Below are 25329 nucleotides of genomic sequence, written 5' to 3' on the forward strand. Positions count from 1 at the left end.
GAGGCTGTTCTGTTCTAAAGTTATTAGAATTGATTATTTTTTTTCGGTCTTATGCTTCCCTTTGTTTATATTGATTTTTAGGGTTTGCTTTTTCCCCTAACCTTGCCGATTTCATTTTAAATATGTAAAGCATTTACATTGTTCAAAAGTCAAAATTATATACCAAAGTACTCTCGAAGTCTTGTTCTCATCCCACTCTTTTCCATTCCTTCTCCTCCTACTTCTTAGAGGTAACTATTTTCATTAATTTCTGGTTTATTCTGTTACTCTTTCCAAAAATAACCACCTCTCTCTGTGTGTATATTCTTATTTCTCTTCCTTTTACAAAAAAGATACTCTTGTATCTTGCTCTTTTTATTTAATAACATATCATAGAAATCTCTCCATATTAATTCATTGAGATCTCCTGTCTTCTTCTTTCGGGCCGTGTAGTACTCTATTGTGTAGATGGACCATTGTTCATTTGACCTGTCTCCTAAGGATGGGCGTTTAGGTTGCTTCCAGTCCTTTGCTGTTAGGAGTAATGCTGTAATCAAAAACTTGTTTTTGCTTTTTTCCCTGGTATTTCTGGAGGTGTCTTTTAAGGATGAGTTCTCAGAACCAGGGCATACGTGATTTTTTATCTGTTGCCAAATGCCCCTCCAGGGGGCTTGTTACCTTTGGCACCGCTACCAGAAATGTGTGAGAGTTTCTGTTCCTTCACACCCTGGCCACCAGAGGGTGCTGTGACTCTTCTGAATTTTTGCCAATCTGCTAAGTGAGAGAGGATATCTCAGAGTAGTTTTAAATTTGCATTCTTCATATTATGAATTAAGTGAAGTATGTTTTCACATGCTTAAGCGCTATTTATATATATTTTTCTGTGAACTAACATTGTGTCTTTTGCTTATTTTTCTTTTGGATTGTTCATCTTTTTAGTCTTTAAGAGTTCCCTACATATTAGGGAGATTATCTCTTTGTGGTATATTGTAATTATTTCCTCTCCTTTATCATTTGTTGTCGGACCTTGCTTATGGTATCTTCTGTCATGTGAAAGTTTTGTTTGTTTCTTTTTTTTTTGGTGAGGAAGATTGTCCCTGAGCTAACATCTGTTGCCAATCCTCTTCTTTTTGCTTGAGGAAGATTGTCCCTGAGCTAATATCTGTGCCAATCTTCCTCTACTTTTGTACGTGGGATGCCACCACAGCATGGCTTGATGAGTGGTGTGTAGGTCTGTGCCTGGGGTCCGAACCTGCGAACCTCAGGCTGCTGAGGCAGAGCATGTGAACTTTAACCACTCAGACACAGGGCTGGCCCCAAATATGCATTTTTTCTTTTTTTTTTTAAGATTTTATTTTTTCCCTTTTCTCCCCAAAGCCCCCCGGTACACAGTTGCACATTCTTCGCTGTGGGTCCCTCCAGCTGTGGCATGCGGGACGCCGCCTCAGCGTGGCCTGATGAGCAGTGCCATGTCCGCGCCCAGGACTCCAACCAACGAAACACTGGGCCGCCTGCAGCGGAGCACGCGAACTTAACCACTCGGCCACGGGGCCAGCCCCCCAAATATGCATTTTGTTATTACTTATGCTATTGACCATTTTTTCATATACTTATTGGATATTTGTATTTCTTCCTTTATGAATTGCCTGTATATATATGCCCTAAACCTAACTTATTATTTCTTAATTTCAAAGTGTTTTATATATATATGTTAACTATATTAAGCCTTGATCTGGCATATTTGGCACAAATATTTTTTCTATTAATTTGGCTTTTTTTTAAAACATGTACTTGTTTTTAAATTTTATTTGAAATTATCAGTATTTTTATTTGTGGTCTTTTCTTATGGGGTGGGGAGATAATGCTTAGAAAGGCCTTTCACACCCAGAAGTTATATAAATATTGTACCTAATTATCTAAATTTTCTTTAAGCTTTTCTTCTGTTTTTATTTTTTTAAAACCATGTAAGTTTTAAAATACTTGGTATTTAAATTTAAAATACTTGGTAAGTCTTTAAAAATTTTGGTGTATTATAGGCATCTAGCTTTATTTTTTTCCCATTTGCTAAATTATTAATTCTCTTCCCCCAAAGATAGGAAATATTCCATATTTCACTCACTAAATTTTTCCACAACTGCATTGTTTGTGGACTTTCAGTTCTTTTGTACTAATGAAGCTGTTGGTAACTGCCAGCACCATACTCTTGTAGTTTTTTAATAGAGATTTAATATCTGATTGTTTAAGGCCCCCTTTACTATACATTTTCGTGACTTTTCTCTATTTTCTTTCATTTTTCCTTTTAGAGTAATTTTGTGTGGCTTCATTAACAAATGTTGTGCTGTGCCTCAGTGACCACCTCCTCTCCAGTAAAAGAACTCCAAATGGGATTTTGAATAGATGCGTAGTATGTTTACAGATTAAATGGAGGAGCATTTGCCTTTTACTCATTCCTTCTGCAATACGTCCTGCCGTTACTATGTGCCACGCACTGTGCTAGATATTTTTTAGATTTTACTGATATGGTTAATGATGTTTAAAAAAAATAGTTAAAAAAATTATCCCCAGCTATTACTTGAATTTAGGAATGCCCTTGATTTTTTTCATTTTGTGATTAATCACCATACTGAATTCTTTCCCTGTTTCTAGTAATCTTTCTGTCGATTCTGTTAACTTTCCCAAATAAGCTGTTATCGAATCTACAAATAATAACTTCATCTCTTTCTTTCTAACCCTTTTCTATTTCTTTAACTTGTCTTATTGCATTGGTTAGAACTTCTAGACCAAAATTAAATAATATTGCAGTTAAGGCAGTAGTATTCCATTCCTTTCTTTCTTTGTTTTTGTTTTATTTTTAATTAATTTCCCTCTGCTGTATTAATCATGTTTATTCTCTTTTTAATCATTAACAGTATTAGCTTCATTATTAGATTTTCTAACATCAAGCTGTTCTTTAGATAAATTCTACTTGGTGATGATATATTGTCTTTATTAATGTAATTCTGTGTTTGTTTGCTAATATTTTTTAAAGGCTTTTACATTTACAATCCTTAAGGGAGATTGGCATGTGCTTTCCTTTTTTATGTTATCTCTGTCAGTGCTTGTTACCAGGGTTGTGTTAGCTTAAAATATGAATTAGGCTTTCCATCTTTTTTCTATGCTTTGGAAAGCTTCTAAGTTATGATAACGGAAATTTCTTCCTGATTGTTAACAGTAATTGTGTTCTTATGAAATAGTAAGAAATCCCACTAGTTAGAGATAACCAGCCCTGGCATTTTGATGTATTCAGTTTCTGGATTTTTTCTTCTCTGTGTAGGTGACATTTCATTTTATGACTTGATATTTTTCTTTTTTAATAAATTATGATGGATATCTTTCTATGTTAACAAATTTAGATGTCATGCTATTTTTTTTTTTGAGGAAGATAAGCCTTGAGCTAACATCTTCCACCAGTCCTCCTTTTTTGCTGAGGAAGACTGGCCCTGAGCTAACATCCGTGCCCATCTTCCTCTGCTTTATATGTGGGACGCCTGCCACAGCATGGCTTGACAAGCAGTGCGTAGGTCTGCACCCAGGATCCGCACTGGCAAACCCTGGGCTGCCGAAGTGGAACATGCGAACTTAACTGCTGTGCCAATGGGCCAGCCCCTGAGTTATACTTTTTACTGGCTATATCTTTCATCTCTTGAATGCTTTTGGTGTTTAATTTTGTAGACTCTTCTTAGGCCTGGGGTGTGTGTATGTGTGTGCGTGTGCGTGCATGTGTTGTGCTTTTTTTGTTTATTTTGCTCTTTACTTGTTGAATGAGGACAGATCTGCTTTCCTTGGTGTTTCCCCCATAAACGTTGTGGGTGGTTTTTCCATGGTTCCCAGAGGTCAGACTTTTCTTGGCTGCTGAAGCCTTGGAGGGTTGCTTGATGTGTGTAGCCCTTGGCCAGCCCCTGGTGTTCTGCTGTTTTTTCCTGAGGGGCACTCGGCTGATCTCAGGAGAGAGCCCCTGCCTCCACTGCAGTTGTATAGCTGCTGCTTTTAACAGGGTAGGAAATGAAACCTGTGATAGTCTATCTTTTAACATATCTGTGATTTCATCCATGGTTGACTATGTTTGATTTATGTGGGCAGTCTTATTTTTCATGTTTCCAAATTCCTGAGAGGCTGTCTCCCCACTCCTCCTCCATCCTTTAAGGTCGCACTTAGAGTCACAGACGAAAACTTCCTCTGGGTTTGTGGAATGATTGGAGAAAATTCACACCCGCCTGAAAAAAGTCATGTGTGGTTAACATTTCTTTTGTATAAAAAGAACACACTGCTATAAAACTTTTAAATGGGCCATAAATATACCGGTGTATTTGGAGAAGACTGGCTGGGATGGCGATGGGACTTGACGTCTTGTCACTTGAGGCATAGTTGAGGGAACCCTGGAGTCTTTGCTGGTGAACGAAGACTGGGGAACACAGTTTCTTTCCCAGCTCCAAGGTAGACAAGTCGGATCAGAGGGTAGACTCTCAGGGGACAGAATCGAGCTGATTGTGAGGGCAAAGTGACAGTTTCCAGTCAATGTCAGTGTTCAGGTGTGGTCTGACTTGCTACCTGGTCAGGTGGTAGAGCAGGTGCTCTACCAAGCATTAGGTGGGGGCTGGCCCAGGTGACCGTTAGGATTCCTCAGATGCTGAGGTTGTCACTGGGAGGCTCAGCGTCTCCTCCAGCCCTTCCTTGACGGGATCCCAATATGTAAAGCAGCGTTTACATGATATTTTTAGTAGATCCGACACCTCTGGACTAGCATACTTAGGATGTGTTCTTTTCTTTTCAGCTTACCGTGACAATCAGAGCTTTGTTGCAGAATCTGAAGGAAAAGATCGCCCTTTTGAAGGACTTATTGCTAAGAGCTGTGTCAACACGTCAGATGTATCCATGTAAACATTTCCACCTCTTTTCTAGAGTGGGAGGAAAAGCAGTCTTATTTTAAGAAAGGAAGGAATCTGGGCCACCCAGATTTTTCCACAGCTTGAGGAAGACCTGGTTTCCAAAATATTGCCTATAATCTTGATTTCTATTTTAAGTGTCTGTTACATGTTTTACAGTGAATATGCTGGCGAAGCAAGACACACTGAAGGAATTAACTTGTTTGAGTGTAACCTTTACAGTGTAGACAGCTTATGCTTGCTGTCAGTGCCATCCTTACACAGAGCCTGGCACTGCTGCCTGTCTAGACTGCCTCGAAGATGCTTAGCCGCTGCTCCAACAGGAAAACTTCCATGATAATCCTGAGCTGTGATTCCGCTTCTGGAGTTTCCAGAGTTTTCAATGAGCTGTTTTCTTTTCCAAGAGGCCAATACCAGTTAGAAACCATACGTCTTTTTTTTTTTTTTTTTTTTTCCTGTTTATGTAGATTACTGAGATGTGACTTATTTGCCTTATTATTCTTCCAGAGGTATAGACACTGCCCCTGGTTTGGGAGTTTTTGGGGGGGCCAGGGGCACTTGCTTGAAGCAAGTTGTGCTGTCACCCCAGCATCCCACCAACCCTGTCAGGTATTAAAACGTTTTCTTTTCTTTTTTTTTTTTTAAATTCATAATCTGATCAATTTAGGAAAATACATGTGACCCTCTCCATAAACTAATCCTTTAAACCTGAGTTTTTATTGGTTTGAAAACTGACCTCAAACTTGTCCTCTCATATCATTTCTTTAAATTGTCACTAGTTCATACTAAAAACCCAAATTTTGGTATCTCAGGAAATGGTTGTTACTGCTCAATTTCAAACATGGAGAAATGTAGGAATATAGCTTTTTAGATAGATTTAAAACAATAGAAGATGTTTTAAAAAATATTTTTCTCCAACTGTTACCCTTTTATGTCCCCAGGGTGGTTGGTTTAGATTAGTTGCATGATTTCTAAATATTCAATTATTAACCCACTAAGGTTTCAAATAAAAGTTTAATTTCAGTAAACAATTGGGGTCTTCTTTTTAACACAGTTGGAATATTCTGATATATTTAGTTTGTAACTTTACCCTCCATCTGGTATCGTTTGTTACCACACAGTTAGTCTATTATATAAAGAGTTATTTTATCCAGATCAACAACTCTTAATATATAGACCTCAAGTAGTTTCAAATTGGCAGGGCTGTTTTCTCCACTCTCAGTACCAGGTACTAGGAAGTCTGCACGTGCTGTCAAGGTGTACCAGCTCACTTTAGTGTTACCTAAGCACATATATTAGAAAGGTAACTAAATGTTGTTTCACGATGTAGTATTAGTAACTATGTATCTGCTAACTTTGGTTAAGGTAACTGATGATTATTCATCTTAAAACATTTACGTGCTAAACTCATAGAGCTTAAACTTAAAAATACAAATTAACTTTTAACTTTTTCTATTAATAATTTCTACTAGTTATTAATTATGGAGAGTACCAAGCATGCTACAGTAATAATTGACTTTGTTCTTCTAAATGCTTGTAGTCTTACCATCTTTTGAAATATCATAGACTTTGGTTTTCTGATGATTTCAGGATTTGCTGAATTAAGCACCAAGCATTTAAAAACACCCAACAGAGATACTAAATACGTTATGAAAATATTTAAGGACCTTAATGTGAATAATTTCGAATATTCTAGGAGAAATTAAAAACTCTACTGGAATATGACAGCTTTCTTTACAATCCTGTTTCTTTTTTCAGATAATTGGGTCTATTTCTACTGAAACTGCAACCAGTACTAGGGATGGGATTCAGATAAGCCACCCCATCGGGGCGCTTGTAAACCTCTATTTTCAGGGAGACCATTTCTTTAGGTAGAACGGAAAGAAGGAAGTAGCCTCTATTTACAAAGGCCTCTTTTTAATTCTCCTCCTCTTCCTCTCATCCTCCCTTTCCCTGACCTTCCTCTCCCAAACATTTTAAATAATTCTATGACAGTTATCCTCCAAATTTAAGATAGATCAGATAGCAACTTGTGAGTCCCAATAACTTCATATTATTAATTTGTTTTGGTGGTTCCTTCCCTTCTTTACAAAAAAGGTACTGAGGCCAGATCACACTTTGCGCCCAAGTCACTGGTGGAGTTGGGAAGAGAACACAGCATTCCAGCAGAGGCGTTTTTTACACTGAGGAGAGGAATCTTTGAGAGTTTAAGTAACTTGCCCCGGACCCCCCAGCTGGGAAATGGAAGAGCTGGGATTCAAACGTAGGGCTGTCTGGCCCCAAAGCCAGTTGTTTAAAAGCTGGATTCTGCTTGAGTAGAAATAATACAGTCAACTGTCACCTGGCACGTCTTCAGCTAGAATTCCCTATGACTTGGCATGTTGCAGTAGTGCCAAGACAAATCCTGTTTATAATGCAAATCCTCAAGACCCTTCTTAATCATCAGAAAGATTAAACTGTTCACTGTGGTTTATTAGGTATACTTTATGATGTTGTAATTCTTAGAAAAATTTTTGTCCATAAATCACAAGCAGAGTGACTTTTTAATCGTTTTTTGAGGCATAATTAATGTTGGGTGCCTTTTTTTAATGTGAATATGTGAATACCATATTTCCTTGCTGTGTTGGGTGGTTGAGAGTTTATGGTACTTTACTTAAATTTATGCCTTTGTGAAGTTTTCCAAAGAACACTAGGACTCGCCAGAAAGATAAGTCCTATGGAAATGCCTTCCAAACAATTAAATTCATGGAGTTTAGGCATATGATATTATTGCTCGTTCCTGAAAAAGTATTTTCCTCCTGGCAAGAATAAATGTGAAATTAAAATGAAAGTTCTGTGCTGTTGAATTGGTTAGTTTGCAATTCATAAACCAGAGTCCTGCGGCCAGAGGTTTAAAACTGCTGAAAAACGTTAACTTCTAGTCACATTCCTTCTCGGAGATGGGAACTGTCGTCGCCTCACCAGTTATGGAAAGGTGCCTGCTATGGCAGGCTGGATGTGAAATGTCACGTAGTACAAAAATGACTCCTAGAAGTGGCCTTCTGTGAAGCTTGGCTTTTTGTTGGGTTTTCAAAGGCAGTACCTTTACTACTTTAAAGGGAATGAAAAATTCTCTTTATAAAAAGGTTCAGTATCAAAAGGTGTTTTGGTGTCTTGGGAGAAGTCCTGTAGAAATAATTTTTTAAAGTACAAGTAACTTTTCTCCACTTTGTATTTTGGGGGAGAAAAGACAGGTAGACAGGTAGGTAGGTGGGTAGATAGCTGCAGCAATCACCGTTAACAGACCCGCATGAATGCGGCCGTTGAGAGGCTGACTGAGCAGATTGTGGGCATCGCCCCTCGTGGCTCCAGTGGAGGTGAAGTGGTTCTCAAGCACCGCACCTGTCTGTGCTGGTTTTCACTGGTGCCTGATGTTGTGAGAAAAAGAAGGGCAAGATAGTGTTTATGTCAGTAGAAATTTTCTGACTTATAGTATGTTACATTCTTTCTAGTTTTTGGTGTTAAAATCTCCAGGGTTTTTTTTTTACCCTGATAGTAAAAATCGGTGGTAGTTTTGTCGGTCACTGTATTTTTGAATCTCCATACCTGGCAAAGTATATAATCGGTAACTTTATATAAGTCTCCCTCCTCCTCCAGTTTGTTTGGAAATATTTATGCTCCGTGAAATCCAAAGGCCTGGGCGCCGTTGGCATAGTGGGAACCACACTAGCTCTGGAACCAGACAGAACTGAGGTTGAAGACCAGCTCCGCCACTGCTTCAAGGCCAAAGAGCAATTTAGCCTTTCTGGACCTTAGTTTCATGATCTGTAGAGTAGGAATAATCATACTTACTTTGCAAGGATGTTGTGAAAGTTGGAGAAAGTAATTTCAAAGCACCTCGCAGGACTAGACCTCTGTAATGGTGGGTGTTGAATACAAGCTAGTTTTCAACACTTACTGTGTCACCTTGGACAAGAGACTTAACCTCTTTGTGCCTCATTTTTCTCATCTGTGAAATAGGGATAATAAAGGTACATCTGGGTAATAGGATCGTTGGGAGGATTAAATTCTATCCATAGAAGGTGCTTCCAATATAGTTAGTCCTCCTCGAGGAGTGGCTACTACTTATTATTTTTCAATGTTGTAAAAATTACGGCTACCATTGAGAATTTCCAGGTAGTACTTCCTTTTGGAGTTTATAATCACGTAAGGAGATTGTATCAAAGCGCACAGACAATGATAGTATTAAAATAGTACTTGCAAAATGTGATCAGTGCCTGAGGAAGGTAGGGATGTGGCCTGGTTCATAATAGATTTTCGATAGTTTGTTAACTTAAAAAAAAGGATGACATACTATGTGAGCCAGAAAAATCTTCTGGCCTCTAGGACACTTTGTAACTATCTCCTTGCGTTTCTTCTGTTAGGCACTCAGGAGTAATTATCTGCAAACTTCTTTCTTCTCCAGAGCAGTTAATTCACAAGTAAGGCTTGCCTAAATTCTTACGCCTTCTACCAAATAAAGACAGTCCAGGAGCTGGAGTGGGGTTGGGCATCTATGAGTCCAACACCGTCTTTGCTCCACTTCATCTTAGGTTCAAAGTGCTTATCAGGTGACAGCAGAGAAGCTGGTCTTAAGTGCATTGGTAATATGAAATCAGCATCCGATTTCATTTACAGCCTTACATCTCCATGAATTGGCTATTGTTACATGTAAAGTCAGCCTAGCCAATGACAAAGTGCTATGGTAGTTAGAGCTCCCTTTTCCTTATTTGTCTGTTCTCTGACCTTCCTTGCTTATTCACCAAGTTGATGAAAGAGGAAATCCTAGCATTGGCCGCTGGCTGTGTGCCCTCTTTTCTAGTTGTCCTTCCCTACCCTATTCCCACTCCCACCAACTACCGTGAGTCCCCATACATGCAGTATGATCATCGCCGGGATGATTCTTTGACCTCTTGTTAACAGCAACCCCTATTTAGTACATGTGCTGTGTAGAAGGGCCATTAATCTGTTTATGCTGCACTCCAACCCCACAGTTCCTTGTGCTCTGTTCCCTCAATAGATTAAAATGAAAATAAAACAAAGAGGTAGAGTGTTCCTAATTGGTTAGTTTTCCAGTTTTCCCAGATTTACAGGGAGTCTCTGGGAATGTTCTGAATCAGTATTACTAGTATTGTTATTGTTTCCAACAGGATGCTAAGAAGTGGCAAAGTTAAGTGGGCAGTACTGGGAGCCTCAGGGTGGAGAAGCCCCCGGAGTGTGTGGTGTCAAGCCCAGCATGATGTGGTGGAAGAGCCCTGACCTAGAGCAGAAAGAGCAGGGCTCTAGCCCAGAACTACCATTAACCAGCCGAGCGACTTGGCCACACGGGGCCTTAGTTTCCTGGTCAGGAGGACGAGAGAGTTGGATTAGGGGGTCTCTGAGGCCTCTTCCAGCATCAGCTGTGTGATTCTGTTCTTCAGTTGCTCGTCTACAAAACGTAATCGCCAAGTTACCGCTCTTGAAACTGACGTTCTTTGAGTAAGTCAGTCCATTCTTAGCTAGTTTGTCTGTAACTAGTGTCTAAGTTTTAAAACTTGTCTTTATTATTTTTATTATAAAAAGTACAGTATTTCTACCTATACACTTCTTATTGTTAGTTTTTACCAGTGACTCTTCTGTCTCTTCCTCCTCCCCGTCTTATTCCATCTCATTCTTTACAGTTAACAATATTGATTGTGGGTACTTGCCATCCCAGACTTTTCTAGGCATGAACAAATTACATGCATATAAATATAAATTCTTTTGACTATAAAGGGATCATACTATACGTGATTCTGAAACTTGTTTTTTTAATTAACATATGATAGTCAAACCATACAAAACATTCAATGAAACGCAAGTCTCCGTCACACCCTGAAATCCCCATTCCCGCTCCTTAGAGATAGTTGTTTGTGTATCCTTCCAGAAATTTTCTGTGTATAAAAACATAGATATGTCTGTCTGATTTTTTTTTTTAAATCAGTGAGAGTGGGAGCATACTGTTCACTGTTTATCTCTTTGCTATGCAGAAAGGCCATTAATCTTTTTAAAAAAGAAGGGCTTTTTTTTTGGTTTAACACTGTATTTTGGAGATTATTCCATATCAAATAACTCATGTAAACACTTAGTAAGTGCTCGGAAATGTTAATTATCATTATCATCAGTACATAAAGTGTTTCTATTCTTTTTTCTTTTTAGGCTGCAAGGCGTTCTCTTATATAGATCTGCTAGTTCTGTGTTGATGGACTGTAGGACATGTCCAGTATTTGGCTGTTATAAATAATTCGGCAGTGAACAACTTTGTTCCTAAGTCTTTGTGGAGATGTGTGAATATATCTGCAGGAGAAATTCCTGTGGAAAGAATGTGCCTTTTAAGTTTTGTTAGATATTTAGAAGGCAATCTGGCGGTTCGTTGAACCTGTTTACATTCCCACCAAGAATGTCAGAGAGTGCCTGGTTCCTCCGAGCTTTCCAAAACTTCCTTGTTGCCCTGATAGGTGGAAATGATACCGTTTCCATTGGTGTTTCTTTTACCAAGTGTTTTTCTGTTTGATTAGAGTTATTAGTGTTTCTTTTTTCTGTGCTCTGTTATGTCTTCCGCTTTTTTTATGTGCCTCAATTTGTCGCTCGTCGTTTCATTTTGCAGATAGTTTAGGTTTTTGTTTAGTCAGATTTATCTTTTCCTTCATGGCCTCTAGGTTTTCATCTTGACTGGAAACATCTTTCTTCCTCCAAGGTTAGTAAAAAGTTCTCTAATGTCTTCTTATAATAATACTTCTGTAATTTTACTTTTTATGTTTAAACCCTCGAGCCAGTTAAATCTGTGCTTAATTGTAACGTTGGGTTATAGTTCAGCTTATGTTTGCTTGGATGGTTGGGTACTGAAAACCACAGGTTGCCAGAGTAGGTTGAGCACAGAACATAAGACGAGGCTAGTTAGTATTGTGATATAATTAAGTTTCCACAATTTATAATTCCCATTTTGTCCTGTATAATTCATGCCATAACTTAGGTCGTCGTTTTTTTTATTTCTGAGCAGCTTCTTTTAGATAGAAGAAAAGTCTTCTGCTTTGTTGACAATTTACCACTAATTTGAAACAAATCGATATTTATTCTTGACATTACGTTGATCAAAGGGCTAATATTCGGCCCTTTTATTAATACAGAGGAAGTACTTAAGCTCACTGTTTCTTAGTTACAGTTGCTACTTCGTGATTCCTAAGATGGGGTCCTTAGTGACTGTAGTCAAGGAGGAAATGGAAAAGCAAGGGTAGAAATCTTACTCAGGAAAGCCTGGCATTCTGGAATGTTGAGAGAATTTATTTTTTATTATTGTTTTAATATTTAAAACCACTAACACTGCTTAGCTGCTTTGGTTTGGGGTGTTTATGATTTTATTAACTACTATCTGTTACTGGGGAAAATTTTTATGGATGTATTTACTCTTTTCCTAGTAAGCCAGCTCTTTCTATTCAAAATTAATAACGAAAGTTGTGTATTCACAGGGCCATTGTTTTCCCAATTGATTCGGCCAATTTCTCAAATTTTGGGAGCCTATATGCAGTGTTTGGTATTCCTGTTTTAGAAAGGAAAGTGTCTATGACTCTAAAGCAGCAGTCTCACTAATGTCTTACTGTCCAGAGCTAGGTAACCGTGGCCGGGGCAACTCTGACTCGCTCGAATGTCAGCTCCAATAAAACGAAAGCCATTTAATAAAAGAGGGAAAGCCAAATAAAACCCAGTGTGTTGAGGTGGCTGATTTTTGTGCTTTTTATGTCTTGTGTCAGGTATGTCCTTCCAAAAATATTCCTGGGCTTCTCCACTTATTCTTTTTATGGCAGAAGTTTTCTCCATCAGCATTTCCTTTGTTTTTTAAAATGCACACATACACTCTCAGCCTGGAAGGACTAATGTCGTTTGCTTCAGGAAAGCTAGTTTATAAAACTTTGGATTTAGTCCTGATTTGTTTTTTTAACCATAACTTGTGAATTGTGTTGGAAAAGGTGTTCGAGGTTATCTGGCGTCACATATGATGAAACGGATCCCAAAAGGAGCAGTAACTGGTTCAAGATCATAGTCGGTGGTTAAAATAGGACTGAAAGGCTTTGGGCTCCTAGTTTAACATGCTTATGAGAATAACACATGAAAACGTGATTATTTCTCTGTAATTTTCTAGAGTTAAATATCATGCTGTGTATTTAAATAATGAACTGATGGTAGCTACTTTTAGAGCAAATCTGTTGTGCAAAGTAGCACTTTACAAAATATATTCCAGGTGTGTTAATAGGTGTTAACATGAAAGACAGCAATATAGAGAACCTTTTTTACCCCCTTTTTTCTTTTTTTTTTTTTTTTACAGTGTATCTTAGGGTACTGATGTCTAGGAAAATGCCCTGGACCACTGACCACCTATAACTCAGAACCTAGCGAATCACTGAGTCAGATGGTCCTGTTGACAGGAATAATCATTCAGTGTTGGTCACTGGGTGGGAAAGAATATTCACCTAGTATATTTCTCAACGAGGGAGCTTGCGTGGGAGATCTAATGTCAGTGTTTAACTCCCCCTCCTGTGGCGCTGTCAAGGTCCTTTACTTGAAGGATCAGGTCAGAGCAGGAGAAGAAAGGTGCAGATCTCTTCTGGATAGTTTTGATTAGGGTCTGGAACAGTCACAACTGACTTGGAGAGCTTACTCAATAACGTAATAGGTAAAATGAGGTAATTCACCCACCGTTGGACCTTAACAAGATGTCTGCAGAACACAGCTTGAAGGAGACCGAAGACAGAACCTGTTGGATGACCTTGTAACTCGAGAGAGACTACTTCTGGCATCCTTTAAGAACGAGGGTGCAGAACCAGATCTCATCAGGTATGATGTTTTCATTTACAGGGATTACGTGATGGGAGAAGATTTATTTGCAGAGATTACAGCTGTTTCCTGAGTGCCTTAATTTCTCTAACTAGGAAAATGTATTCTGTTCATTTCTAGTGTTTGACTATCATTTTCTATTCAATTTAGTTCTCTTTAGTTGTCCAGACTTAGTAGACTGGGTGTGTTCAGCTGAAGTCTATCTTGGGGGAAGAATATTTCAGTGGAATATAGATAAAATCAGAAACTTTCTTTTGTATTCTTTGGTTGAGCTTTCTGCTGTGTTAGCTGCCCTTTAAACTCCTGAAGTCATGCATGTAGTTGTCTGTGTGGGAAAGTGAGTTTTTTTTTCAGTCGGCATGGTGAAGAATTGTGTCCTTGTAAGCCTGCAGTCCGTGGCTCACGGGGGTGGAGACGGCAGTGGGATTCTCCTGCCTGTTCTTTGCCAGTGAGTGACAGTCTACAGAGTCGACAGCTTCTCTGTACCTGGCTCCGTTGAAGACCTAGAGAAGTGGTCCAGCCTTCCAAAGTTGAGGTTAATGAACCATAAGTTGTTACATCTTTAGAATTGGCCTCCTCCCTGCTTCCAGAACTCCCTTAACTTTATTCTGGGAACCATCACAGAAGAAAGTGAATTTAGGATAGGAACTCGCCTCTCTCTCTTCCCCACTAGGGATGGTGCTTTCCTGGTGGAGAGGCAGCTTGTTCCTGTTCAGTTCCTAGTTGGGAATAATATGGCTTCCCGAGGGCAATGGTTTTTGATCTTTGACCACACATTACTAGGCCCCACCTCAGACAACTAAATCTGAGTGAAGTGGGAGGGCGCCATGGGGTGAGGGTGGGGGCCCCAGGTGATTCTGATGTGCAGCCGGGATTGCAAACCACTGCCCTAGGGCAAGTTGAAGAGAATAAACCAGTTTCCTGTTCCTCCAAGTCTTCTCAGGAGCATGTAATCCAAGATTTTTAGAAAAAAATTACGAAATACAGAAAGTTAGATGAAATCTTAAGTCATTTCTCTGGAGAAATAAAACCAAGGAGTCAGTGAGGGAGGAGTCATGTCCTGAGCAGGGTTTGTGAACCAAGGCACACGTGGGCCTACGGTGGGCCGACTCACTGTGGTGCCCCACTTCCCCAGTGGTGTGTGGTCCCGCATGCAGGGGTGAAGCAAGTGGATGAAGGTGCTGATCCAGGGCTGGTGAAACAGAGCAGGGGGGCAAGGGAATCCAACGTGAAAAGTAAGTACCATCTGTCAAGAAGGGCCTTTCCATTGAAGGAAGAGGTCTTTTTAGTCCAGAAATTAAATAAAGGCATAGGCAGGAGGGGGAGCAAGTTTCACAGGGGAGTGGGGGCCAAGTAGAGAGGTGATGGTCAGCGGGGGAGAAAACATTTACGTACTTCTCCTCTGCACTGGTGAGGGTGGCCGCTGTGACGAATAGTGATAGTTCCTGTTTGATAGAAGTCTGCTGTGTGTCAGGCTGTGCTTATTGCTCTTCATTATCGTGTCATTGAATGATGTTGAAGGGGCCAACTCCGTATTAGGTCTGTGGGTTCGGTTGTTATTTTGGTCCCCTCTCGCTTGTCACCCCTTTTCTCTCCTGTGTTAATCTTTGTATCCTTGGTATTCGAATTGCAGCCTGTACAGGAGCAGGGTCAGCGTCACCTGGGAGTGTGACGGAAATGCAGGATCTCAGACCCAGCCCCAGCCCCACTGAATCCGAATCTGCATTTTAACAAGATCCTCAGGTGATGTGAATGCATGTTACAGTTTGGGAAATGCTGCTTCAGATCATTTGTTCTTAACTGTGGCGCTTTGCATCACAATCACCCGAGAGACTTATAAAAAAGAAAAACTGAAAAAAGAAAGAAGGAGAGAAAGAAAGGAAGAGAGAAAGAGGAAATACGAGTGTCCGGATCATATATGTGCAGAGTCTGAATTCATAGTCTGGCGAGAGGCCTGGGTGTAGTTGGGGAAACCCCTCAGGTGATTCTGACAGGTGTCAGGGTTAGAACTGTGGCTTTCTGTCACCGTGCACTTGTGAGGAGAGCTCACAGCTGACATCTGCTGTGTGTTTTCTATGTTCTATGTTCCTTTGTTCGGGAGATATTTATAGCATTCCATTTTACAGAAGAGAAACTGAGACTCAGAGGGGCACAAGATTCTGAAACTAACCCGTCTCAGGGTTTGGATTTCCCCTAGATCTGTGTGTCTTCAGATTGAACTCTTAATTTGTGCCATAAAAACAGCTGGACTAGGAGTTAGAAGGACTCAGCTCTGTTGCTTGCTAGTCACTCAGTCATCTGGGCTTCAGAATCGTTGACCTTAAAATGAGGCCGTGAGTTCTGCCTCCTTTTCATTGCTGTTAGCCTCCCTGACAGGCTTGTTCCATGTGCGGCGCCTGCTCCTCTGTCCTCCGGGTCTCCCTTTCCAAATCTTCTTCTGCCCCCTTTCCTCAGTGCCCGGCTTGCTGTCTGTCGTCTGTTAGCAAACAGTCGCACGTGAGTCCTGTCAGTGGAATCCATGGCTGGCAGTGACTTATCTTCCGGAGATCTTTGAGCTGAAGCCTCCTTGAGCCCAAAGTAAATTAATTCACGGGAGAATTTTAGGGAATTGTGCAGATTAGTGGGAGAGGCCTGCTGAGATCTCTGAAGTCTGGTACTAGGACTGTCTCCTCCTCCTCCTGTGTTGAAGGCTGATCCACACGGTGGGCCTAAGGGTGTTACCTACTTGTTGGTGAGTGGCTGAGGTGGCGTGAGGACAGAGAGACCAGACTGAGGAGAAACTGTGAAGATAACTAAAGTCCTCAAAGTTTGGAATGATTAGGTAACCCACTGGGCTTATTTACACACTCTCAAGATGAAACTGAGGGAAGCATATATATTGTTGTGTCTTTTTTGTTCAGGAACAAAAGTCTAGAGTAGTTCAGAATATGCTTCCAGAAGAATTCTGTTTCAAAGTGTGTAAGCATGGTAGAGGAGAGGTGACTCCTGAGGAGTGATTTGAAGAAGCAAAGATGGACCAGCCAGACAGGCGTGGTCCTTTCCGGGCGGTGTGGAGTCTGGCCAAGAGTCAGCACCGAGTGTGGCACTTAGATACTGGTCACCGTAAGAAAGTAAATCACTGCAGGTAAGAAGCAGGCAGAGGGTGGTAGGTGGCCTGGAGGGAGGATTATTGGTGACTCTTTGTTGGGCTCGGATTGCCTCAGACCCCCTGTGCCCACCCTAACAGGAGCGTGTCTGCCTGTGCCTGTCTGTTAGTTTGCTAGGGCTGCCCTAACAAAGTACACAGGCCGGGGGCTTACGCAACAAAGTGTGTTTTCTCACAGTTCTGGAGGCTGAGACCTGGACTAAGGCGTCATTAGCAGGTTTGGTTCCTTCTGAGGGCTAGGACAGAAGGATCTGTTCCAGGCCTCTCTCCTTGGCTTGTAGATGTCCATCTTCTCTGTCTTCGCATCTGTTCTTCCTCCGTGTGTGTCTGTGTCTAAATTTCCTCTTCTTATAAAGATACCAGTTATATTGGATGAGGGCCCACCTAAAGACCTCATTTTAATTTAATTACCTCTTTAAAGAACCCGTCTCCAAATATTGTCACCTTCTGAGTTACTAGGAGTTAAGAGTTCAACATACAAGTGTTTGTGGACACACAGTTTGGCCCATAACTGTCCAAAAAGTGCAGGTCCTATAGACATTCCAGAAGAATCCCATCAATGAGAAAATGCATACCAGATAAAACCATTCTCAAACACTATGTAGAAAAATCCCTGTGAAATCTGCTCAAAGCCTATGATGTGAATGCCCAGACAGGATTGACTCAACTCGTTGGGGAGGATAGCACCTTTGCAGACTTACTGCAGGCAAGCAGTAAGTGTACGGTTGAGCGAGTGAGTGACTGAATAAATGCTAAAGTCAGAGTAGATTGCCGGAAGTAGATTGTCTTAGATTTGAGGTCAGAGTTCCTGGTCTTTGATTTTGCTCACCTGACTTTGTCAGGGTGTTGTTTTTGCCCTTTTTTACCCCTAATGCCCACACCTGAGGCCTCCCCTTCCATCCCCAACTTCTCTAAGAATTCTTTTGCTTGGACTTAGCCTTCTGAGGATCTGAATTCAGTTGTAGACATGACCAGTTTCGGTTAGCAGTTCGACCTTATCCACCTGCCTGCTGACTGTCAGGTTGCCTAGTCATTTCTGATACCAACTGTCAGGGACCTTTCAGCTCTCTCTTTGGAGAAACTCATTCCCTCCTCTGCCTGTCGGTTTCTCTGGCATCTCCAGTGACTCACAGAGATTTCCTCAGTCCTCCCTACGGTGAATTCTAGTTCTGGGCTCCTCCAACATTTTTGTTTGCTTCTGTAATTCTTGATATCAGTGTGGGTTGCTTTTTCACTGTGGGGGGTAAGGGGGTGGTGACACGTCTTTCCCTTAGGTTGTGACCCACAGAAACACATTGGCCAGAAAGCCTTTTCAGAACTTTAAAATGCTCTAGACATGCTAACTGTGGCGCGTTTTGTCATTAATGACCACAGCACATTCACTGTTGGGGAACCGGGGTTAATCTGCTAATCAGGATTTCAAAGCCCCGTGATAACTGGCCCCAGTGCCACAGGATCAGTTTAGCGACCAGGACTCACTTGAACCTGCCGGGCCTCTCCGTCCTGAGCCCTTCCCTCCTCCGCTCTGTCCTGTTGCCTTTGTGCCCTCCTCCCTCGCTCTCACCCAAACCCTTTGCCTCCTCTCTCTCTCTTCCCCATCCTTCATTCCCAGGAGTCCTTCAGCCCCTCCCTTTCCTCCTCTTATGTGGCCTTATTAAGGAGAGAAGAGTATTGTCAAACTTCAGTTTGGATTAGCATTTCCTTTAAACAGACATTAATGTGGCAATCACATAATTGAATGTGTAGCTGTCATGTGACAGCATCTTAGTTTTACCTTGCGGATTACTGATCATTATTCTAAAGCAGTAAGCCTTGATGTGGAGCTTTGGTCTAAATAAGCAATGGTTGACTAATTTAGGGCACTTGGAAACTTGTTAAAGAAGTCTCTGTGTAACAATGTCTCTTAGAAGAAGATAAGCCAGGACTTAGAAAGCAATGACACAGCTTCTGATTTAAAACCTGACTGCCCTTTATATTTGAGAGCATTGCTAAGTCTCACAATTAGTTAAATCTTTGTAAAGAGAAAAAAAAAATCACTGCATACTCCACTGCTCTGTGACCATCTCAAAGATTATGTGATTAACTCAGCTGTAGTGGGTGGCTAATTGGCTAAGCTTTAATCTTCACACCACCGACTATATGGAGGATTATAGGAAATAGGAAGTTATTTCGAGGTTGAGATGGTAGTTATGTGTCAGGAATGGTATATTAACAAGCAGGCCAGTTGTTAAAATCCAAAGAAGATGATAATGAAATGTTCACATTTTCTTAAGAGTGTGAACTTTAAATTTAATTTCAGATATTTACTTTTTCTTTGAGCTGCTAAAAAAAGTATGATACTTCCAATTTATTTTCCATATCACTCTATTGGCAGCCAAGATGGGCAAAAGAAAAATTTATGTTAAATGCTCCATTAAAGTACTCCCTCCTCCTCTATTTTAAATATTTGAATGTTTTATTTCCACTTAAAGCTTGGTTTATAAGAAGGATGATTTGTATCTGATAGTCCTGAGATTTCCTAAAGGATCATTGATTTATGCTTTATGTTGCTTAAAGTTATGGACACATGACCAACCTACTCTTCTAGAAGTAGGACCTTACTAAGGAGTATACACCTGCATCATTAGTCTAATCGTGTGAGACAGCGGATAAGCCGTAATTCCTTATTCCTTTTCCTTCTGCCCCAGAAAGACGTTCACTTCCTAGGTCTACTGCCAATAAAGGATGTGCTGAGATCAATAAAGCTTTGCTTCTCTCTCTCTCAGTGAGCCCAAGGATAGTTGAATCAAGGTTGTATTGAGTGCAACCAAGAATATTAAATGTCTCTGCTAATTTAATGAAAAATAGTTGAGGAAGCGAAAATAAGGTAAATAGAAACCTTCTTTCTAGGTAGTTAAGCGCCTACTACGTGTCAGGGACTGGTACTGGGAATATAGTGGCAAAAAAGCCAAAACAACAGAAGACACCTAGTTTTTGCATTTGAACTATGTACAGTTCGTTGAGCGAGACAGACATGAATTCAAGAATCACACAAATAAGTAAAATAAATTCAGCAGAAAAACATACTGCACTTGGAGAGAATATCAGTGGGAAGCTGATTAGCTGGGGAGGCTGCGTGGTTTAATACTTACTTGTTTTTCTTTTTTCCTTTTTTTGCAAATGTATGTTTTGCTTCTCTGTCTAGATTTTAAATATCTTGAGGACAGGGACCAAAGCCTAGCACAATGCTTAATAGATCTTTGCTCAATGAAAATCTTTGTTTTTTTCTGTCTCTTTCCTAACACCTGCAGAGCTGGCTGTATAGTAGGCACTCAGCAAATTTTTGTTGATTGAGAGGTTGACTGAGTCAGGACGTGATAGGCAGGGCGCTGGTAACTGAACAAACTGGGCATCTCAGGGCTTTACCATGTGAAAGCTTTTTTTGCCTGCATTGTGTAGTCCGGTGGTTCTCCAGGACAGCTCCCCTCAAACGGTGACTCAGGGATTCAGGTTGTTTCCATGGTATGGCTGTGCTGTCTTGACATGAGGCCTGCATGTTCTCTATGATGGGAGAAGAGAGAGGGTGTGGAGAACGCACCCCTCTTGTATGCTCTGGCCTGGAAGTTTCACACATATAGCCCATTGGCCATAACCTGTCACAAGGCTCCAACCTAACTGCAAGGGAGGCTGGGAAATGTAGTCTTTGTGCTCAGGAAGAGGAAAATGAAACGGGGCTTGGTGAAACATATGGCCTTGTCTCTGCCTCACTGATTATTTTGGGCAGTTTGATGGAAAGGTAAGTAACTTTGGTACATAGTCAGGCTACTTTCTTAGCCAGCGAAGATTAGAATCAGAAGTTAATGGAGGCACATGAGGTGGCCTGAGAGGTGACCCTGATGGGGTTTGTTCATCTTTTATAATGCTCATTCTTAAAGAGTTCAGTCAGGTAGGGGAAACATAAAACAAAAAACCACAAGACAGAGAAATTAGGTGCAAATGGATATGTACAATGAAGACTAGAAGGGGAGGTTGTGTTTGCAGCCCCTGGTCAGAGGAGGAGGACTAAGTAAAGCACCTAAAGGAAGAAGGAGATGGTGCTCATTCTCACTCCTCTAACCAACCAAGTGGGTGCCTGGGTTAGCCCACTACACTAGTACAGCGGTTAGGATGCCCTCAGCCGAAGTAATGGATAACCTACTCAGGGCGGCTTCAGTAAGGAAAAAGATCCTCATATATAAATTCCAGGTTAGAGAATTGAGAGAGTTGGTTAGTTCCGCAGCCCAGTGATGCCGTCACGGATCCAGGTTCTCTCTTCGTTTCGTCTTCCTTGAAATGTGCAGACTGACTCTTCCCATGGTCTCAGAATACCTGTAGCAGTTCCCAGCCATGCTCCAAACAACAGTAGGACAGGAAGGAGGATGTATTTTGCACAAGTAATACATTCACTTGGCTAAGAAATTTAAAACACATTTAATAGTTTGCAGTGGAAAGCTTCCTCCGGTTGTGTCCCCCAGTCCTCGACGTAAGTATCACTGTTAATAATTTTTGGCATTTCCTTCCAGGGTTCTCTTAAGCATATGCCAGCAAATATGAATATATTTTCTTATTTTCCTCCATCTTTTACACAAAGGGTAGCATATTATATGTACCATTCTACAACATTCTTTTGTCATCTAATCATATATCTTGGAGCTCTTCTCAAACAAGCATATAAAGTTTTGTTATTCATTTTTATAGCCTAATAATATTTCATTGTATGCGTGTCCCATAATTTAACCAGTCTCCTATTATTAGGAGTATTTTCAGTCTATGACATTACGTATACTTTTATGTGTATACATGTATGTTTAATACACATTTTTTTTTCTGTTACAAAAATATAGTGGTGAATAGCCTTGTATGTAAGGGATTTCACGTGTGTGAAAGTCTGTCTCTAGATAAGTACTTAGAAGTAGGCTGGCTGAGTCAAAGAATATATGCATTTATAATTTTGATAGAACCAACTTAGACTTGTGCGAACAATTTATATTGAGTGCTTATTTCCATATCGTTTTTCCCAAAGAGTGTTATTAAACTTTTGTATCCTATTCCAATCTAATATATGAAAATTGTTTCAGTTATTTCTTAGTAGAGTTTTATGTAGTTATTATATATAATTATAGTGAACCAAGGTTATAAAGAAATTCTCCTGTGTTTTCTTTTCTAGTTTTTTCATGATTTTATTTTACAACTGTTAAATGTTTGATCCATTTGAAATTTAATTTGGTGAAGAGTATGAATCCTACTTTTTTCCTACTTGGCTACCCTATTTTTGTGACTGACTACGTTTTTTACTGAGTTGCCCATGTTTTCTTCACAAATTTTGAGATGATGATATTTCTCATATAGTACATTCCCATATGTATTTGAACTATTTCTGGACTTTTTAATGAGTTCCAGTGGTCTCTCTGTCTACTCATTTGCTAGTACCATACCTTTTAAAATTTTGAGGCTTTATTATAAGTTTTAATACATGATAGGGCTAATCCCCTCTTATTTCACTTCTTTTTTAAGAGTTCTACGTTTTTGTTTTTTTTTTTTTTACACAAACTCTAGCATCAGCTAATCTAGTTCCAAAAAAGGAAGGAACAACTGTTTGCTTTTTAAAATTGGGATTACATTAAGTCTTGAAATTCTGTGTGATGTTGAATCTTCCTATCCAAGAACATGAGGTATTTTCTGTTTGTTCAAGCCATCTTTCAGGTCTTTCAGAATGTTTTCTTGAGTAAGTTTTACACATTTCTGGTTAAATTTATTCCTGGGTGTTTTATCTTTTTGGCTGTTGTTTTAAATTCAATTTTTCATTCTGTCATGCTTTTTGATCATTGCTGTTTATATAAAAGCTGTTGATATCTGATGTCTGCTATTATAAATACTTTAATTCTCTGATTGTTTTTAATAGTTTTTCTGTTGATTCTCTTAATTTTCCAGTTATTTGTTTTCTAAGAACAAGAAAACACCTCCTAGAAACTTCCCAATACACTTTGGCTCAAAGTAGAAATAGGCTAGGATTGTATCACATGCCAAAAACCATAGGGGACTGGAGTTGCCGTGGTTGGTTTGGTTTATTCAGGATAGATATATCCCTGATCTGGAACTGAGGATGTGGTCACCTTCCCTGAGCAGTGGAGCCTTGAACAAAGTCAAGGTTCTGATAACGAGGGAGAAGAGACGTGAGGATGTTGGGCAGGCACGCTGGAGCAGCTGCCTCAGCTCGTCCCTGCAGCTCTCTGAGCAGCAGCAACTCTCTTCATCTTGAACTTTCTTCCGATGCCAGAGACTCAGGGTTCTTCACTCCTGTAACCTCAGTAAGAACCTTCTTCTCCTGTTCCTGAAGTCCCAGAGGAGCAGTAGCTCCCTGGCCTTCTGGGTTCTGTTATTTAGGCTCAAATGAAACCTAGATAATTGCTTTAAGTCTCCAATTCTCTTTTTAAAGAAGTGGGATATTTACACCTACCACCTGAATGCTTGATGAGGGTTAGCAGAAGTGCTTCTGAAATACAATTCAGTTTTAACTGTGACACATTTATACAGTTTCGTAGAGCTGGTTTCTTCTGCAGACAGAGGACCTTGTGCATTTTATGTTAATTCTTGTTTAATTCCATTTTCAGAGGGAATAGCTTCTGACTTTGTCTCCCATTCTGGAGAAATGCATTAGGTTAATTTGGTGCATAGACTGATACTTAGTATGATCAGAGGGAGTATTTGAAATAGGGACTGACCTGAAAAATCTGGACTACAGGTTATCTCGGCACATTTTTTTTTTCCTGTATTAACTGCTGGTCTGATACCAACCATGCACTGTGTACAATGACCATGTTTTCTTGGGGAGAAAAACTGGATATGTCATATGACAAGGTATTTTTTGTGACTGACTCTTTTTTTTGTGGATGAGGCAGTTTGGTTGATAGTATTAGGCCGAGATGTCGATACATTGGGATATTCCAGTGGTTTATGGGAACTTATAAAGTTTTGCTTTCAAAGAATTGTTTAAAACATTAATTTAACTTTAAAGTGATGTATCACTTAGTAAACACTCCAACTGTACAAAAGAGTAATGAATGAAAACTGAAGCTCCCTGACACCTCTGCCGTGCGGGCCCGTTTCCTCCCCAGAGGCGGCCGCTTCTAACCGCTGCCTACGGATCTTTCCAGGGGGACTCTGCACGTATACAAGGATACATACACACATCTCCAGTCTCTCTCTCACCTTTTTTATTTTTTACCATGAAGTATGGTATAATATGCCCTCTTTACTATGCATTATTTTTTTACTTAACAATATATCTTGGAGATTATGAAACAGAATGTTTAAACTAGGACTCTTAAATATCTTGAAACTGTCTCAGAACTTGGCAAAGTAGCTTTTTGAATTTTTTCGGTTATGTACGTCCTCGGGAGACTGATTATCAGTTGAAGGGATCCTTGTAGTCATTTAGCCCAGGTTTTTTTCTCCATGGGATTGGAAAGGAATCTCTGTTAGCTTCCTTTGGAAGCCTGACTTCCAAATAGAGACTAATTGTGAAGAGATTTTTGTCCATTTGGATGGTTGATCAAGCAAGTGAAACCAGAGACTTTGAGATCTAAATAAATGTTAGTCATTGCCATCTCATATTGTTGATCGAGTCAACAAAGGTACCCAGTGATTACCGTGTGCAGTGTAATACGGCATAGTCTGTCTGCAAGCAGCGCAGCACCAGATTGCAAGACTCAAAGACATCAGTTCTCTCAAAATTGATCTATAGACTCGGAGCAAAGCCATTTAGAGTCCCCAGCTGGTTTTTTGTTTTGTTACTTAAGAAGCTGATTCTTAGGTTTATATGGCAATTCAAGGAGCCAGGAAGAGCCAAGGCAATTGTGAGGAACAAAAGGCTTGAGGACTCACATTGCCACTCATCAAGACTTACTGTCAAAGCTGCAGTGCGATGTTGGTGCAAGGACAGGCAGATAAATCAGTGCAACAAAGGAGAGGGTCCAGAAACAGTCCCACACGCACACTGTCACTTGATTTATGGCAAAGGTGACGCCGCAGTGTCGTGGAGAAGAGATGGTCTCTTCGATAAATAGGTCAACTAGATATCCATATGGGAGAAAATGAATCTTAGCTTCTGCTGTCACCCTCCATAAAAATCATTTCCAGAAGGATCGTAGATCTGAATGTGAAAGATAAAACAAGAAAGCTGTTAGAAAAAAAAAATAGAGTATCTTTATGACCTTGGGATAGGCAAAGATTTCTTAAACAGGAAACAGAAAGCGCTAATTGTAAAGGAAACACATGATAAGTTGGATTTCATTAAAATAAGAAATTCTGTTTATCAAAATACTACAGAGAGTGAAAGACAAGCCACAGAATGGGAATCTACATCTGTATGCATCTGACACAGGAGTTGTATCCAGAATA

The 25329-nt window shown here is 40.1% G+C and overlaps 1 protein-coding gene and 1 long non-coding RNA gene across 2 annotated transcripts in view; both read left to right on the forward strand.

Annotated features, from left to right (window-relative positions):
- The window catches only part of STX8 (syntaxin 8), a 242006-nt gene that overhangs the window by 6271 nt on the left and 210406 nt on the right, over positions 1-25329 (forward strand). Inside the window, exons 3-4 of the mRNA XM_014864136.3 lie at positions 4790-4884; positions 13656-13766. Of these exons, the coding sequence (XP_014719622.2) occupies positions 4790-4884; positions 13656-13766 (206 nt within the window). The remainder of the gene's footprint in view (positions 1-4789; positions 4885-13655; positions 13767-25329) is intronic.
- Positions 5381-7731, forward strand: LOC139040009 (uncharacterized). Its single transcript, XR_011493568.1, has 2 exons — positions 5381-5510; positions 6999-7731. It is a non-coding gene; the product is annotated as an uncharacterized lncRNA (long non-coding RNA).

The sequence above is a fragment of the Equus asinus genome, chromosome 13 (genome assembly GCF_041296235.1).
Source record: "Equus asinus isolate D_3611 breed Donkey chromosome 13, EquAss-T2T_v2, whole genome shotgun sequence".
Lineage (NCBI taxonomy): Eukaryota > Metazoa > Chordata > Mammalia > Perissodactyla > Equidae > Equus > Equus asinus.